The following is a 16,080-nucleotide window of genomic DNA, read 5'->3' on the forward strand; positions in this document are numbered from 1 at the left end:
CTGGTGGTCTAGTGGGGTCCCAGCCCAGTGACAGTGTCCATGCCAGCGCCGCGACCCGTCTCTCTAGGTCGAGGACGGAACACGATTTACTGGTGGGTCCCGCCTGGGGGACCCTTTTACCTCCTCCCCGTTGGAGCCATGCGAACCAGGAGAGCAGTCTGCGACTCTGTGCCGAAGCAGGGACGTCTCCCGGGAACTAAGCCGCGGGAGTATGCGAGGCCACTTGGGAGGTGATGGAGCCGCAGCGCTGAATGTCACACTGACATACAGCGCTGACAGCCCAGAGACATAGAAATCTTCTTAAGAAAAGCTTTTCAGGGCTGCCCAGTTCAGCCCCCCTGTTACGTGACCTGCTGCTGCAGGCACCAACTCGAAACTGAGCTCTCAGTGCCTGGAGGCGGGGTTACAGATGAAGCCCCAATGCATCCTGGGACAGCTAAAGCTTTAGCCTGTTGGTGCCTCTGGATCAAGATCCACTCTACACCCCGATGTTTTCCCTGTGGAAACCAATGTAACCTGCTGCAGAAAAAAGGTTATTCCCTCTGTCCACAGAATCTTCCACTATTGCTATCACTGTTCACGATAGTAAATACAATGACGAAACTGACCAAAAGACAAAGGGGGTAATTCAGACCTGATCGCACGCAGGCGTTTTTTTTTTGCAGTGATGTGATCAGGTGGTTGCCTCCTACAGGGGGAGGGGGTAGTTGATGTGCAGAGGTGCGAACGCTTGTGCAGAGAGCTGTGCAAACAAAAGATTGTGCAGTCTCTGCACAGCCCAGGACTTACTCAGCCGCTGCGATGACCCAGCCAGGAACTGACGTCAGGAATCCTCCCTCCAAACGGCCGGGCACGCCTGCGTTTTTCCGAACACTCCCTAGAAAGGGTCAGTTGACACCCACAAACGGCTTCTTCCTGTCAATCTTCTTGCGATCACTTTCTTCGTAAAACCGTCGCTGTCCGGCGATTCCCGTCACCCCTGAGCATTGCGGTGCATACGCAGTTCATACCCGATCGCACCGCTGCAATAAAAGCTAGCGTGCGATCGGGTCTGAATGACCCCCAAAGACCAAACAAATACAGCCAGAAAGGCCAGCCTTGTTCCTGAGCGCAATCTACGTCGTGGGGAGGGGCAAGGCTAGAGGGAGGGGAGCACGGAGCGAAAACGTGAGCCCACGAGTCACCTTAGGTGGGAAAGCAGTGGGAGTTGTTGAATAGATGTGGTTTTGGGGCTCATTTGAAACCTTGACAGTGGATGTAGGATCTGGATGGGTGTTAATTTAGGGTGTGGATTAACACATAGACAGGCAACAGATTTTCTACAGAGCACCGACTCCCTACAGTAGGGATCACGTTATCCCTGAATCAATGATGCACAGATGCCGTTTTTATCTAGAAGTTACTTCTATAAGCTGACACTTGCGTTTCTGCAGATGTGTAATGGAGCCACTTTCCTCATCACCTACTACCTGCGCGGACTGTGAGATACCTGTACCCAAGAGGTGTAGGAGCCACGAGACAGGCAATGAGACAGAGTATCAGCAACTGAGGCTACAGGGGACGGAGTTCTGGGAGGAGATGGGAGAAGAGATAAGGGTAGGGGGGGAAACAGGAGATGATGGGGAGAAGAGACATGAAGGAATTGGGGCAGCTATCAGACAGGAGCAGATAAAAGGGGGGAGGTAGGAGGTACAGGTGGGAGGAGTTTAGTAGAGACACAAGGAAGACAGACATCACAAGGGCCCTCATTCCAAGTTGATCGCTTGCTGACGTTTTTTGCAGCGCAGCGATCAGGTTACTACTGCACATGCACCACAATGCGCACGCTCGTTGCACGGGTACAAACAGCGTCGATGCTGTGCAATGCTTCTAGCGATGAATCCATTCGCACAACCGATCGCAAGGAGATTGACAGGAAGGGGGCGTTTATGGGTGTCAACTGACCGTTTTCTGGGAGTGGTAGGGAAAACACAGGCGTGTCCAAGCGTTTGCAGGGCGGGTTTCTGACGTCAACTCCGGGACCAGACAGGCTGAAGTGATCGCAAGGGCTGAGTAAGTCCAGAGCTACTCAGAAACTGCACAAACGTTCGCACACTTGCAAAGCGAAAACACACTCCACTAGAGGCGGCGACTATCTGATCGCTGCTCTGCAAAAAAATAGCTAGCGAGCGATCAACTCGGAATGAGGGCCAATACACTGAGGCTGACAAAGCTCTGACCATTCTGAAGAATAAAGCAGGATAATGGGAATGCTGGGTAAGAGTACAGACAAGCAGCACGGTAGCGTCTAGTTACCCTTCGTGGAGAGAACCTTTCACATAAGTCCCTGGGTCCATGAACACAAACTATTTGGAACAGTAACCTGTGACGGGCGAAGCGGAGCAAGACACAGATCCCGCAAGGGTTCCATGGTGCATAGATAAAACGAAATAACGTCAAACAAACGGGGAACAGATAAAACATTGAGGTGCTGTAAGGTCGGAAGTTACCTACTGCCCTCTCGTTACGTCACTTCCTGGTCCTGATCACGGAGGAACATAGACACAACCCAAGCAGCGCAGGAGGAACGGCTTGTGATTTCTGTGTGTAACCTTTGTGTATTATGGGTGTTGTACAGGGTGGAGATACTGGGGTTATGTGGTGTCAGTGATGTTGATGGGGGTCTAGAGCCTGAAGCTATAACCCTGCCAAAACATGGGCAAACCAATGGATTGTCTCTGGGGAACCTGACCTTCCTTAGCACGGGAGGCGCTATTCTACCACCAGGGATTTTCAGGACCCGGTAGCAGATACAAATAAACTACCTGACCCAACTCCCCTATAAAAATCGGGCAAAGCGCAGCACCCTGATAAAACAGCCTAGCGTGAATACTATTACAATACAATGGCAGGAACGAGACCATGTGAAAACATTCATACTATTTTGGAAACATACTTCTCAGGAGTTATCATGCGGATGAAAGGCACAAAGACAGCGCACAAGAGTGAACAAGCCGTCCACTTACAGCTGCTGCTATGACACAAGCTATCACCCCCAGCCAGTTCCCCAACAGGAAGAGAATACCACAGATGGGAAGTAACCTTTTTTAATTCAAAATTAAATTCACATTCCCCAAGGATATCTCCTTAATATGTTTCCATCAGGACAGCAAACATTGCGTAGCTCCGCGGCCTGCAGCTGCAGCGTATACTTTCACAAAGACATCCCCAGAACTTCCAAACCATCAGCAGAAAACGTCTCAAGAAACAACTTCTATAGCAGGGGTGGGGAACCTTTTTTCTACCGAGGGCCATTTGGATATTTATAAAATCCTTCGGGGGCCGTACAAAAATTCTCAACTTAAAAAATGACCTTGCCCCCCAGTAGGTCTGCCCCTTAGAGGTACTGTGTGTGCACGCCGGAGGCGCGCACGCGCCAAAAAATGGGTGTGGCCAGTTAAAATGGGACGTGATACACATATGCCCCCAATAGTGCAGTGCCAGATCCACAATTGCCCCCACAGTGCCAGGTATACAAATGCCCCTCACAGTGCCAGGTATACAGATGTCCCCACAGTGCCAGGTATACAGATGCCCCCACAGTGCCAGGTATACAAATGCCCCTCACAGTGCCAGGTATACAAATGCCCTCACAGTGCCAGGTATACAGATGTCCCCACAGTGCCAGGTATACAGATGCCCCCACAGTGCCAGGTAGACAGATGCCCCCACAGTGCCAGGTATACAGATGTCCCCACAGTGCCAGGTATACAGATGCCCCCACAGTGCCAAGTATACAGTATACTCACAGTGCCAGGTATACAAATGCCCCTCACAGTGCCAGGTATACAAATGCCCCCACAGTGCCAGGTATACAGATGCCCTCACAGTGCCAGGTATACAAATGCCCCCCACAGTGCCAGGTATACAAATGCCCCCCACAGTGCCAGGTATACAGATGCCCCCCACAGTGCCAGGTATACAGATGCCCTCCCCCCTCCCCTCCGTGCTGCTTACCGTGGGACACGGAGGAGAGCGCGGCTGTCGGGTGGGAGCGGCGGCGTGTAGTACTTCAAACCAGCCGCCGGTTCGAGAGCCAATCAGAGCTCGCGGACCGGCAGCTGCGAATCCTGATTGGCTGCCGGTCCGCAAGCTCTGATTGGCTCACGGACCGGCGGCTGGATTGCAGTACTACACGCCTCCGCTCCCACTCGACAGCCGCGCTCTCCTCCCTGTCTCCCTGTTCTGACAGTCCGGCGGCAGCATGTCTCACTGACACAAGCTGGTGGGCCGGACCAAACGGCTTCGCGGGCCGGAGGTTCCCCACCCCTGTTCTATAGAAACCCTTCTGCTGGAGTTTTAAGGACAGTGAAATGTCAGACCCCTGGGGAAAAGAGCTGTGAGGACATTAATGTATCAGATCCATCAATTGTATGCGTAGTTACCACTCCTGTTGGAATTGTGTGCTTGCGTTTATTACAAGAGATGTTGGCCCTTGAAAATTTACTTAAAAGAGCCAGAAGATTGCAGACAGCCGCCTTGGCTGGGCAAATAGTTTGGGAATTACCAAAATCAAGAAATATTCATTTACAAGCACAATATAATATTTTATTTACTTTCAATTTAATTCAGTAATGAAAAAAAAAATCCACACACGTCAATTTTTTTTATTTTGTCTTTTTTTATTCTTTTTTTTTGTAATACAAATTATTGAATAGAAATACTATTATTGACACAGGAGCATTTAAATACCATACAATTACAGTATACAGTTGTCCACAATTGCATTTACCTAATGGCCAAATGGAGGTATCACCCAAACGGACCAATTCTGGATCCCAACACCCAATATTGCTTATTGTTGATATAATCGAGGGACGGTAACCACAAAGCCAATAGTCCATTGCACGATGCAGAGGGGAACACAATAATGTAGTCACTCACACCTGGGGACCCTCAGGATATTTTATAGGATCCAGGGTAGATGTAATTGGAGATTATAAAGTGACATTATTTTACCTCCGCTAACTATAGAACACCAATCAGAGGGTCACAATTCTGACCTAGTCACCCTGTATGCATGCCATGTTGTCTGTAACGTCTAGCTGTCAGCAGGACACATCAGTCATTACAGCGCAACGACCCAATCTGTTAGTTAATGAGAATCCCCATACAAAACGTATAACACAACTACGTACTAACTTAAAGAAAACGGAACCAAGCTTTAATAAAAGTATACAAGCGTTTTATACCAGTTCCAGGTCTGTCAGAAACAGTTCTGGAAATTGTTATCCTGTAAGTGTCCTTATTGCTCCAATATTTACTAATGCTCAGAGGAAAATGTACTGTTCTGTATGCAGGGAGCCAGATCCGCTGTATCCTCATTATGTGGACTGTATAACCCAATATATATATTTACAGAGAAAAAGAGTTTAAAAATACAAGGTACTTCAACTATGTTTACAAGCATATTACCACGGGCACGCAGTACCAAGGTCTGCCACCCGTACGGATTATTAGACGCAGAAATTGCACGTACATTCACACGGCTTATACATGCAATACGGGAACGTGTGCACGTGTTCCTGATCAGTCTTCCAGGCCACCTAAGACTCTTCACCGCGGGATTACCAACAAGGGGATATGGTTTAGAGCAGAGGTTCCCAAACTCAGTCCCCAGGGCACCTTAACGGTCCAGGTTTTAAGGATATCCATGCTTGGCCACAGGTGATTTAATTAGTATCTCAGTCAATTTGATTTAACAATCTGTGCTGAGCCTTGGATATCTAATCCCTGTAGTAGTAGGGTGCCTTGATAAGTGAGTAGGGATGGCCGTCGGTGGGCTGTCCATTGATGGTTGCCATCGATGATAACCATAGATGGCTCTTAAACCATCTATGGCAAACCATGGAAGGTTTGCACCAATCGATGCCCCCTGCTGAAAGGTTCTGGCTGGGACGCTGGTCAATAAAAAATGGGGGCGAAGTTTAGCTGGGTCAGGGGGTGGAGCTATGTTCCGTGTCTCATCACCTAGCAAAAAAATTAAATAAAAAATATTCGTTTAGGCTTTACCATCGATGGAAGGAACCCATCTGGTTCTCTCCCATCTATGGCAAAAGCATTTGACATCGACCATAAACCATCGATGATTTGGAATCATTGGTGGTCGATGGCCATCCCCAGAAGTGAGTTTGGGAACCCCTGGCCTAGAAGAAAACCCAGGATGTAGATTACTGCGGCTGAGACAAACATACAACACTCAGAGGAAGCTGGATTAAGATTTAGTTGGAGCCTGGGGCATTTATAACCAGGGGTTGGGGCAACAATGAAGAACATGGAGTAATCATGTGCGAAAATGCCCCGCGGGAGGGAACGGCCAGCATGGAGGGACTGCTGATCCAATCATGTTAGCAGGTATGTGTCATGTGTATATACCTGCAAGCCCCAGACACCTGGCTATCTATATATACACACATACACATATATATATATATATATATGTAGTGTGTGTGTGTGTGTGTGTGTGTGTGTGTATATATATATATATATATGCACACATACACAGGTAGAACATGTGCTGCACAGATGCACATGCTCCTACACACACTGCACATGACTCTGAGCACATACATGTGGTGAGTGCATACATCCTCCCCCTGGTGGATGCCCCCGGTCCTGCCCCTCCTTCCCCTGGTGGATGCCCCCGGTCCTGCCCCTCCTCCCACTGGTGGATGCCCCCGGGCTGTGTCTCTCCCAGTCTCACCCTCAGTGGTGCAGAGAGTCCGGTTCCCGGGCCTGGCTGCCTGTCCCCAGGAATCCCATCTGCTTCCGGTCTGCCTGACACTGACTTCCGCTTCCGGGTTACCAGCGCTGGTACCATGGAGACGGGGAGGACTGGAGCAGCGGGACCGTGCCTGGGGCCCGGGGAGAGCGGAGCCGCCCCCGCTGCCAAGACAGGAGAATGAGGGGATGCTGCCCCTAGCGGCCTGTGCCGGTACTGCGCTGGCTGCCCGGCTACATCCAGCTGCGGCCACTATCGTGCTGGTACTGAGGGACATGCCAGGACGGCATACACCGCACTGCTGGGTACAGCGCCGAGGATCCCTGGACCAGCACAGTAATGACCGGCTCATATATCCGGAGACACCAGATTCCCAGCCAGAGAGAGCTGTGAGAGACCGGTGCTGCTGCTGCCCCCCCTGTGTGTACCATGTGAGAGAGAGCCCAGTGCTGCTGCTGCTCCCCCTGTGTGTACCATGTGTGAGAGAGCCCAGTGCTGCTGCTGCCCCCCCTGTGTGTACCATGTGTGAGAGAGCCCAGTGCTGCTGCTGCTCCCCCTGTGTGTACCATGTGTGAGAGAGCCCGGTGCTGCTGCTGCTGCCCCTCCTGTGTGTGTGTGTGTGTGTGTGTGTCTGTGTGATGTGTGAGAGAGCCCGGTGCTGCTGCTGCCCCTCCTGTGTGTGCCATGTGTGAGAGAGCCCCGGTGCTGCTGCTGCCCCTCCTGTGTGTGCCATGTGTGAGAGAGCCCGGTGCTGCTGCTGCCCCTCCTGTGTGTACCATGTGTGAGAGAGCCCGGTGCTGCTGCTGCGCCCCCTGTGTGTACCATGTGTGAGAGAGCCCGGTGCTGCTGCTGCCCCTCCTGTGTGTGATGTGTGAGAGAGCCCGGTGCTGCTGCTGCTCCCCCTGTGTGTACCATGTGTGAGAGAGCCCGATGCTGCTGCTGCTCCCCCTGTGTGTGTCATGTGTGAGAGAGCCCCGGTGCTGCTGCCCCTCCTGTGTGTGTCTGTGTGATGTGTGAGAGAGCCCGGTGCTGCTGCTGCTGCCCCTCCTGTGTGTACCATGTGTGAGAGCGCCGGTGCTGCCCCTGCTGTGTGTACCATGTGTGAGAGAGCCCGGTGCTGCTGCTGCCCCTCCTGTGTGTACCATGTGTGAGAGAGCCCGGTGCTGCTGCTGCCCCTCCTGTGTGTACCATGTGTGAGAGAGCCCGGTGCTGCTGCTGCCCCCCCTGTGTGTACCATGTGTGAGAGAGCCCGGTGCTGCTGCTGCCCCTCCTGTGTGTGTGTGACATGTATGAGAGAGCCCGGTGCTGCCCCTCCTGTGTGTACCATGTGTGAGAGAGCCCGGTGCTGCTGCTGCCCTTCCTGTGTGTACCATGTGAGAGAGAGCCGGGTGCTGCTGCTGCCCCCCCTGTGTGTACCATGTGTGAGCGAGCCCGGCGCTGCTGCTGCCCCCCCTGTGTGTACCATGTGTGAGCGAGCCTAGTGCTGCTGCTGCCCCTCCTGTGTGTGTGTACCATGTGTGAGAGAGCCCGGTGCTGCTGCTGCCCCCCGTGTGTGTGTGTCACATGTGTGAGAGAGCCCGGTGCTGCTGCCCCTCCTGTGTGTGTACCATGTGTGTGAGAGTCCGGTGCTGCTGCTGCCCCTCCTGTGTGTGTGTCATGTGTGAGAGAGCCCGGTGCTGCTGCTGTCCCCCGTGTGTGTGTGTACCATGTGTGAGAGAGCCCGGTGCTGCTGCCCCCCCTGTGTGTTCCATGTGTGAGAGAGCCCGGTGCTGCTGCTGCCCCTCCTGTGTGTACCATGTGTGAGAGAGCCCAGTGCTGCTGCTGCCCCCCCTGTGTGTACCATGTGTGAGAGAGCCCGGTGCTGCTGCCCCTCCTGTGTGTGTGTGTGTGTCATGTGTGAGAGAGCCCAGTGCTGCTGCTGCCCCCCCTGTGTGTACCATGTGTGAGGGCCCGGTGCTGCTGCTTGCCCCCGTGTGTGTGTACCATGTGTGAGAGAGCCCGGTGCTGCTGCTGCCCCTCCTGTGTGTACCATGTGTGAGAGAGCCCGGTTCTGCTGCCCCTCCTGTGTGTGTGTGTGTCATGTGTGAGAGAGCCCAGTGCTGCTGCTGCCCCCCCTGTGTGTACCATGTGTGAGAGAGCCCGGTGCTGCTGCTGCCGCCCCCCGTGTGTGTGTACCATGTGTGAGAGAGCCCGGTGCTGCTGCTGCCCCTCCTGTGTGTGTGTCATGTGTGAGAGAGCCCGGTGCTGCTGCTGCCCCTCCTGTGTGTGTGTCATGTGTGATAGAGCCCGGTGCTGCTGCTGCCCCCAGTGTCTGTCATGTGTGAGAGAGCCTGGTGCTGCTGCTGCCCCCGTGTGTGTCATGTGTGAGAGAGCCCGGTGCTGCTGCTGCCCCTCCTGTGTGTGTGTACCATGTGTGAGAGAGCCCGGTGCTGCTGCTGCCCCTCCTGTGTGTATGTGTGTCATGTGTGAGAGAGCCCGGTGCTGCTGCTGCTGCCCCTCCTGTGTGTACCATGTGTGAGAGATCCCAGTGCTGCTGCTGCCCCCCCTGTGTGTACCATGCGTGATAGAGCCCGGTGCTGCTGCTGCCCCCCGTGTGTGTGTACCATGTGTGAGAGAGCCCGGTGCTGCTGCCCCTCCTGTGTGTGTGTGTACCATGTGTGAGAGAGCCCGGTGCTGCCTCTCCTGTGTGTGTGTGTGTCATGTGTGAGAGAGCCCGGTGCTGCTGCTGCTGCTGCCCCCCCCTGTGTGTTCCATGTGTGAGAGAGCCCGGTGCTGCTGCTGCCCCTCCTGTGTGTACCATGTGTGAGAGAGCCCAGTGCTGCTGCTGCCCCCCCTGTGTGTACCATGTGTGAGAGAGCCCGGTGCTGCTGCCCCTCCTGTGTGTGTGTGTCATGTGTGAGAGAGCCCAGTGCTGCTGCTGCCCCCCCTGTGTGTACCATGTGTGAGAGAGCCCGGTGCTGCTGCTGCCCCCCCCTGTGTGTACCATGTGTGAGGGTCCGGTGCTGCTGCTTGCCCCCGTGTGTGTGTACCATGTGTGAGAGAGCCCAGTGCTGCTGCTGCCCCTCCTGTGTGTACCATGTGTGAGAGAGCCCGGTGCTGCTGCTGCCCCTCCTGTGTGTACCATGTGTGAGAGAGCCCGGTTCTGCTGCCCCTCCTGTGTGTGTGTGTGTGTGTCATGTGTGAGAGAGCCCGGTGCTGCTGCTGCCCCTCCTGTGTGTACCATGCGTGAGAGAGCCCGGTGCTGCTGCTGCCCCCCGTGTGTGTGTACCATGTTTGAGAGAGCCCGGTGCTGCTGCCCCTCCTGTGTGTGTGTGTCATGTGTGAGAGAGCCCGGTGCTGCTGCTGTCCCTCCTGTGTGTGTGTGTGTCATGTGTGAGAGAGCCCGGTGCTGCTGCTGCCCCCAGTGTGTGTCATGTGTGAGAGAGCCTGGTGCTGCTGCTGCCCCCCGTGTGTGTCATGTGTGAGAGAGCCTGGTGCTGCTGCTGCCCCCCGTGTGTGTCATGTGTGAGAGAGCCCGGTGCTGCTGCTGCCCCTCCTGTGTGTGTGTACCATGTGTGAGAGAGCCCGGTGCTGCTGCTGCCCCTCCTGTGTGTGTGTGTGTCATGTGTGAGAGAGCCCGGTGCTGCTGCTGCCCCTCCTGTGTGTGTGTGTGTGTGTCATGTGTGAGAGAGCCCGGTGCTGCTGCTGCTGCCCCTCCTGTGTGTACCATGTGTGAGAGATCCCAGTGCTGCTGCTGCCCCCCCTGTGTGTACCATGCGTGATAGAGCCCGGTGCTGCTGCTGCCCCCCGTGTGTGTGACATGTATGAGAGAGCCCGGTGCTGCCTCTCCTGTGTGTGTGTGTGTCATGTGTGAGAGAGCCCGGTGCTGCTGCTCCTCCTCCTGTGTGTGTGTCATGTGTGAGAGAGCCCGGTGCTGCTGCTGCCCCTCCTGTGTGTGTGTGTCATGTGTGAGAGAGCCCGGTGCTGCTGCTGCCCCTCTGTGTGTGTGTCATGTGTGAGAGAGGCCGGTGCTGCTGCTGCTGCCCCTCCTGTGTGTACCATGTGTAAGAGAAGCCGGTGCTGCTGCTGCCCCTCCTGTGTGTGTGTGTGTGTCATGTGTGAGAGAGCCCGGTGCTGCTGCTGCCCCTCCTGTGTGTGTCATGTGTGATAGAGCCCGGTGCTGTTGCTGCCCCCCGTGTGTGTGTACCATGTGTGAGAGAGCCCGGTGCTGCTGCCCCTCCTGTGTGTGTGTACCATGTGTGAGAGAGCCCGGTGCTGCCTCTCCTGTGTGTGTGTGTGTGTGTCATGTGTGAGAGAGCCCGGTGCTGCTGCTCCTCCTCCTGTGTGTGTGTCATGTGTGAGAGAGCCCGGTGCTGCTGCTGCCCCCTCTGTGTGTACCATGTGTGAGGGCCCGGTGCTGCTGCTTGCCCCCGTGTGTGTGTACCATGTGTGAGAGAGCCCGGTGCTGCTGCTGCCCCTCCTGTGTGTACCATGTGCGAGAGAGCCCGCTGCTGCCCCTCCTGTGTGTACCATGTGTGAGAGAGCCCGGTGCTGCTGCCCCTCCTGTGTGTGTGTCATGTGTGAGAGAGCCCATTGCTGCTGCTGCCCCCCCTGTGTGTACCATGTGTGAGAGAGCCCGGTGCTGCTGCTGCCCCTCCTGTGTGTGTGTGTCATGTGTGAGAGAGCCCGGTGCTGCTGCTGCCCCCAGTGTGTGTCATGTGTGAGAGAGCCTGGTGCTGCTGCTGCCCCCCGTGTGTGTCATGTGTGAGAGAGCCCGGTGCTGCTGCTGCCCCTCCTGTGTGTGTGTGTCATGTGTGAGAGAGCCCGGTGCTGCTGCTGCCCCTCCTGTGTGTGTGTGTGTCATGTGTGAGAGAGCCCGGTGCTGCTGCTGCTGCCCCTCCTGTGTGTACCATGTGTGAGAGCCCGGTGCTGCTGCTGCCCCCCGTGTGTGTGTACCATGTGTGAGAGAGCCCAGTGCTGCTGCCTCTCCTGTGTGTGCGTGTGTGTCATGTGTGAGAGAGGCCGGTGCTGCTGCTGCCCCTCCTGTGTGTGTCATGTGTGATAGAGCCCGGTGCTGCTGCTGCCCCCCGTGTGTGTGTACCATGTGTGAGAGAGCCCGGTGCTGCTGCTGCCCCTCCTGTGTGTGTGTGTCATGTGTGAGAGAGGCCGGTGCTGCTGCTGCCCCTCCTGTGTGTGTGTGTCATGTGTGAGAGAGCCCGGTGCTGCTGCTGCCCCTCCTGTGTGTACCATGTGTGAGATAGCCCAGTACTGCTGCTGCCCCCCCTGTGTGTACCATGTGTGAGAGAGCCCGGTGCTGCTGCTGCCCCTCCTGTGTGTGTGTGTGTCATGTGTGAGAGAGCCCGGTGCTGCTGCTGCTGCCCCTCCTGTGTGTACCATGTGTGAGAGATCCCAGTGCTGCTGCTGCCCCCCCTGTGTGTACCATGCGTGAGAGCCCGGTGCTGCTGCTGCCCCCCGTGTGTGTGTACCATGTGTGAGAGAGCCCGGTGCTGCTGCCTCTCCTGTGTGTGTGTCATGTGTGAGAGAGGCCGGTGCTGCTGCTGCCCCTCCTGTGTGTACCATGTGTGAGAGAAGCCGGTGCTGCTGCTGCCCCTCCTGTGTGTGTCATGTGTGAGAGAGCCCGGTGCTGCTGCTGCCCCTCCTGTGTGTGTCATGTGTGAGAGAGCCCGGTGCTGCTGCTGCCCCTCCTGTGTGTGTCATGTGTGAGAGAGCCCGGTGCTGCTGCTGCCCCTCCTGTGTGTACCATGTGTGAGAGAGCCCGGTGCTGCTGCTGCCCCCCGTGTGTGTGTACCATGTGTGAGAGAGCCCGGTGCTGCTGCCCCTCCTGTGTGTGTGTGTGTGTCATGTGTGAGAGAGCCCGGTGCTGCTGCTGCCCCCAGTGTGTGTAATGTGTGAGAGAGCCTGGTGCTGCTGCTGCCCCCCGTGTGTGTCATGTGTGAGAGAGCCCGGTGCTGCTGCTGCCCCTCCTGTGTGTGTGTGTGTGTCATGTGTGAGAGAGCCCGGTGCTGCTGCTGCTGCCCCTCCTGTGTGTACCATGTGTGAGAGATCCCAGTGCTGCTGCTGCCCCCCCTGTGTGTACCATGCGTGAGAGCCCGGTGCTGCTGCTGCCCCCCCGTGTGTGTGTACCATGTGTGAGAGAGCCCGGTGCTGCTGCTGCTCCTCCTGTGTGTACCATGTGTGAGAGAAGCCGGTGCTGCTGCTGCCCCCCGTGTGTGTACCATGTGTGAGAGAGCCCGGTGCTGCTGCTGCCCCCCGTGTGTGTACCATGTGTGAGAGAGCCCGGTGCTGCTGCTGCCCCCCCTGTGTGTACCATGTGTGAGGGCCCGGTGCTGCTGCTGCCCCCCGTGTGTGTGTGTCATGTGTGAGAGAGCCCGGTGCTGCTGCTGCCCCTCCTGTGTGTGTGTGTCGTGTGAGAGAGCCCGGTGCTGCTGCTGCCCCTCCTGTGTGTGTGTGTGTGTGTGTCATGTGTGAGAGAGCCCGATGCTGCTGCTGCCCCTCCTGTGTGTGTGTTTGTGTCATGTGTGAGAGAACCCGGTGCTGCTGCTGCCCCTCCTGTGTGTGTGTGTGTTTGTGTCATGTGTGAGAGAACCCGGTGCTGCTGCTGCCCCCCCTGTATGTGTGAGAGAACCCGGTGCTGCTGCTGGCCCTCCTGTGTGTGTGTGTGTGTGTGTGTGTCATGTGTGAGAGAGCCCGGTGCTGCTGCTGCCCCCCGTTTGTGTCATGTGTGAGAGAGCCCGGTGCTGCTGCTGCCCCTCCTGTGTGTGTGTCATGTGTGAGAGAACCCGGTGCTGCTGCTGCCCCTCCTGTGTGTGTGTCATGTGTGAGAGAACCCGGTGCTGCTGCTGCCCCTCCTGTGTGTGTGTGTGTCATGTGTGAGAGAGCCCGGTGCTACTACTGCCCCTCCTGTGTGTGTGTGTGTCATGTGTGAGAGAGCCCGGTGCTACTACTGCCCCTCCTGTGTGTGTGTGTCATGTGTGAGAGAGCCCGGTGCTGCTGCTGCTGCTCCTCCTGTGTGTGTGTCATGTGTGAGAGAGCCCGGTGCTGCTGCTGCCCCTCCTGTGTGTACCATGTGTGAGAGAGCCCGGTTCTGCTGCCCCTCCTGTGTGTGTGTGTGTGTGTGTGTGTGTGTCATGTGTGAGAGAGCCCAGTGCTGCTGCTGCCCCTCCTGTGTGTACCATGCGTGAGAGAGCCCGGTGCTGCTGCTGCCCCCCGTGTGTGTGTACCATGTGTGAGAGAGCCCGGTGCTGCTGCCCCTCCTGTGTGTGTGTGTCATGTGTGAGAGAGCCCGGTGCTGCTGCTGCCCCCAGTGTGTGTCATGTGTGAGAGAGCCTGGTGCTGCTGCCCCCCGTGTGTGTCATGTGTGAGAGAGCCTGGTGCTGCTGCTGCCCCCCGTGTGTGTCATGTGTGAGAGAGCCCGGTGCTGCTGCTGCCCCTCCTGTGTGTGTGTACCATGTGTGAGAGAGCCCGGTGCTGCTGCTGCCCCTCCTGTGTGTGTGTGTGTGTGTCATGTGTGAGAGAGCCCGGTGCTGCTGCTGCTGCCCCTCCTGTGTGTACCATGTGTGAGAGATCCCAGTGCTGCTGCTGCCCCCCCTGTGTGTACCATGCGTGATAGAGCCCGGTGCTGCTGCTGCCCCCCGTGTGTGTGACATGTATGAGAGAGCCCGGTGCTGCCTCTCCTGTGTGTGTGTGTGTGTGTGTCATGTGTGAGAGAGCCCGGTGCTGCTGCTCCTCCTCCTGTGTGTGTGTCATGTGTGAGAGAGCCCGGTGCTGCTGCTGCCCCTCTTGTGTGTGTGTCATGTGTGAGAGAGGCCGGTGCTGCTGCTGCCCCTCCTGTGTGTACCATGTGTAAGAGAAGCCGGTGCTGCTGCTGCCCCTCCTGTGTGTGTGTGTGTCATGTGTGAGAGAGCCCGGTGCTGCTGCTGCCCCTCCTGTGTGTGTCATGTGTGATAGAGCCCGGTGCTGCTGCTGCCCCCAGTGTGTGTCATGTGTGAGAGAGCCTGGTGCTGCTGCTGCCCCCCGTGTGTGTCATGTGTGAGAGAGCCCGGTGCTGCTGCTGCCCCCAGTGTGTGTCATGTGTGAGAGAGCCTGGTGCTGCTGCTGCCCCCCGTGTGTGTCATGTGTGAGAGAGCCCGGTGCTGCTGCTGCCCCTCCTGTGTGTGTCATGTGTGATAGAGCCCGGTGCTGCTGCTGCCCCCCGTGTGTGTGTACCATGTGTGAGAGAGCCCGGTGCTGCTGCCCCTCCTGTGTGTGTGTGTACCATGTGTGAGAGAGCCCGGTGCTGCCTCTCCTGTGTTTGTGTGTGTGTCATGTGTGAGAGAGCCCGGTGCTGCTGCTCCTCCTCCTGTGTGTGTGTCATGTGTGAGAGAGCCCGGTGCTGCTGCTGCCCCCCCTGTGTGTACCATGTGTGAGGGCCCGATGCTGCTGCTTGCCCCCGTGTGTGTGTACCATGTGTGAGAGAGCCCGGTGCTGCTGCTGCCCCTCCTGTGTGTACCATGTGTGAGAGAGCCCGCTGCTGCTGCTGCCCCTCCTGTGTGTACCATGTGTGAGAGAGCCCGGTGCTGCTGCCCCTCCTGTGTGTGTGTCATGTGTGAGAGAGCCCAGTGCTGCTGCTGCCCCCCCTGTGTGTACCATGTGTGAGAGAGCCCGGTGCTGCTGCTGCCCCTCCTGTGTGTACCATGTGTGAGAGAGCCCGGTGCTGCTGCTGCCCCCCGTGTGTGTGTTCCATGTGTGAGAGAGCCCGGTGCTGCTGCTGCCCCCAGTGTGTGTCATGTGTGAGAGAGCCTGGTGCTGCTGCTGCCCCCAGTGTGTGTCATGTGTGAGAGAGCCTGGTGCTGCTGCTGCCCCCCCGTGTGTGTCATGTGTGAGAGAGCCCGGTGCTGCTGCTGCCCCCAGTGTGTGTCATGTGTGAGAGAGCCTGGTGCTGCTGCTGCCCCCCGTGTGTGTCATGTGTGAGAGAGCCCGGTGCTGCTGCTGCCCCTCCTGTGTGTGTGTGTCATGTGTGAGAGAGCCCGGTGCTGCTGCTGCTGCCCCTCCTGTCTGTACCATGTGTGAGAGCCCGGTGCTGCTGCTGCCCCCCGTGTGTGTGTACCATGTGTGAGAGAGCCCGGTGCTGCTGCCTCTCCTGTGTGTGCGTGTGTGTCATGTGTGAGAGAGGCCGGTGCTGCTGCTGCCCCTCCTGTGTGTACCGTGTGTGAGAGAGCCCGGTGCTGCTGCAGCCCCTCCTGTGTGTACCATGTGTGAGAGAGCCCCATGCTGCTGCCCCTCCTGTGTGTGTGTGTGTGTGTGTGTGTGTCATGTGTGAGAGAGCCCAGTGCTGCTGCTGC

At 56.8% G+C, this 16,080-nt stretch overlaps 1 protein-coding gene and 1 long non-coding RNA gene across 5 annotated transcripts in view; one reads left to right on the plus strand and one right to left on the minus strand.

Annotated features, from left to right (window-relative positions):
* Positions 1–6,881, minus strand: part of ZDBF2 (zinc finger DBF-type containing 2) — a 109,999-nt gene extending 103,118 nt beyond the window's left edge. Inside the window, exon 1 of one of the 2 annotated variants that reach the window (XM_063932702.1) lies at positions 6,743–6,881. In XM_063932702.1, the coding sequence (XP_063788772.1) occupies positions 6,743–6,859 (117 nt within the window). In that variant the 5' untranslated portion in view covers positions 6,860–6,881. The remainder of the gene's footprint in view (positions 1–6,742) is intronic. The other variant, XM_063932703.1, reaches the window with a different exon arrangement.
* Positions 6,882–6,966: 85 nt separating this feature from the next.
* LOC134944127 (uncharacterized) overlaps positions 6,967–16,080 on the plus strand; it is a 153,435-nt gene continuing 144,321 nt past the window's right edge. For 2 of the 3 annotated variants that reach the window (XR_010181849.1, XR_010181851.1), the window contains exon 1: positions 6,967–7,180. This is a non-coding gene — a long non-coding RNA (uncharacterized LOC134944127). The remainder of the gene's footprint in view (positions 7,181–16,080) is intronic. The other variant, XR_010181852.1, reaches the window with a different exon arrangement.

Source organism: Pseudophryne corroboree, chromosome 7 (genome assembly GCF_028390025.1).
Source record: "Pseudophryne corroboree isolate aPseCor3 chromosome 7, aPseCor3.hap2, whole genome shotgun sequence".
NCBI lineage: Eukaryota > Metazoa > Chordata > Amphibia > Anura > Myobatrachidae > Pseudophryne > Pseudophryne corroboree.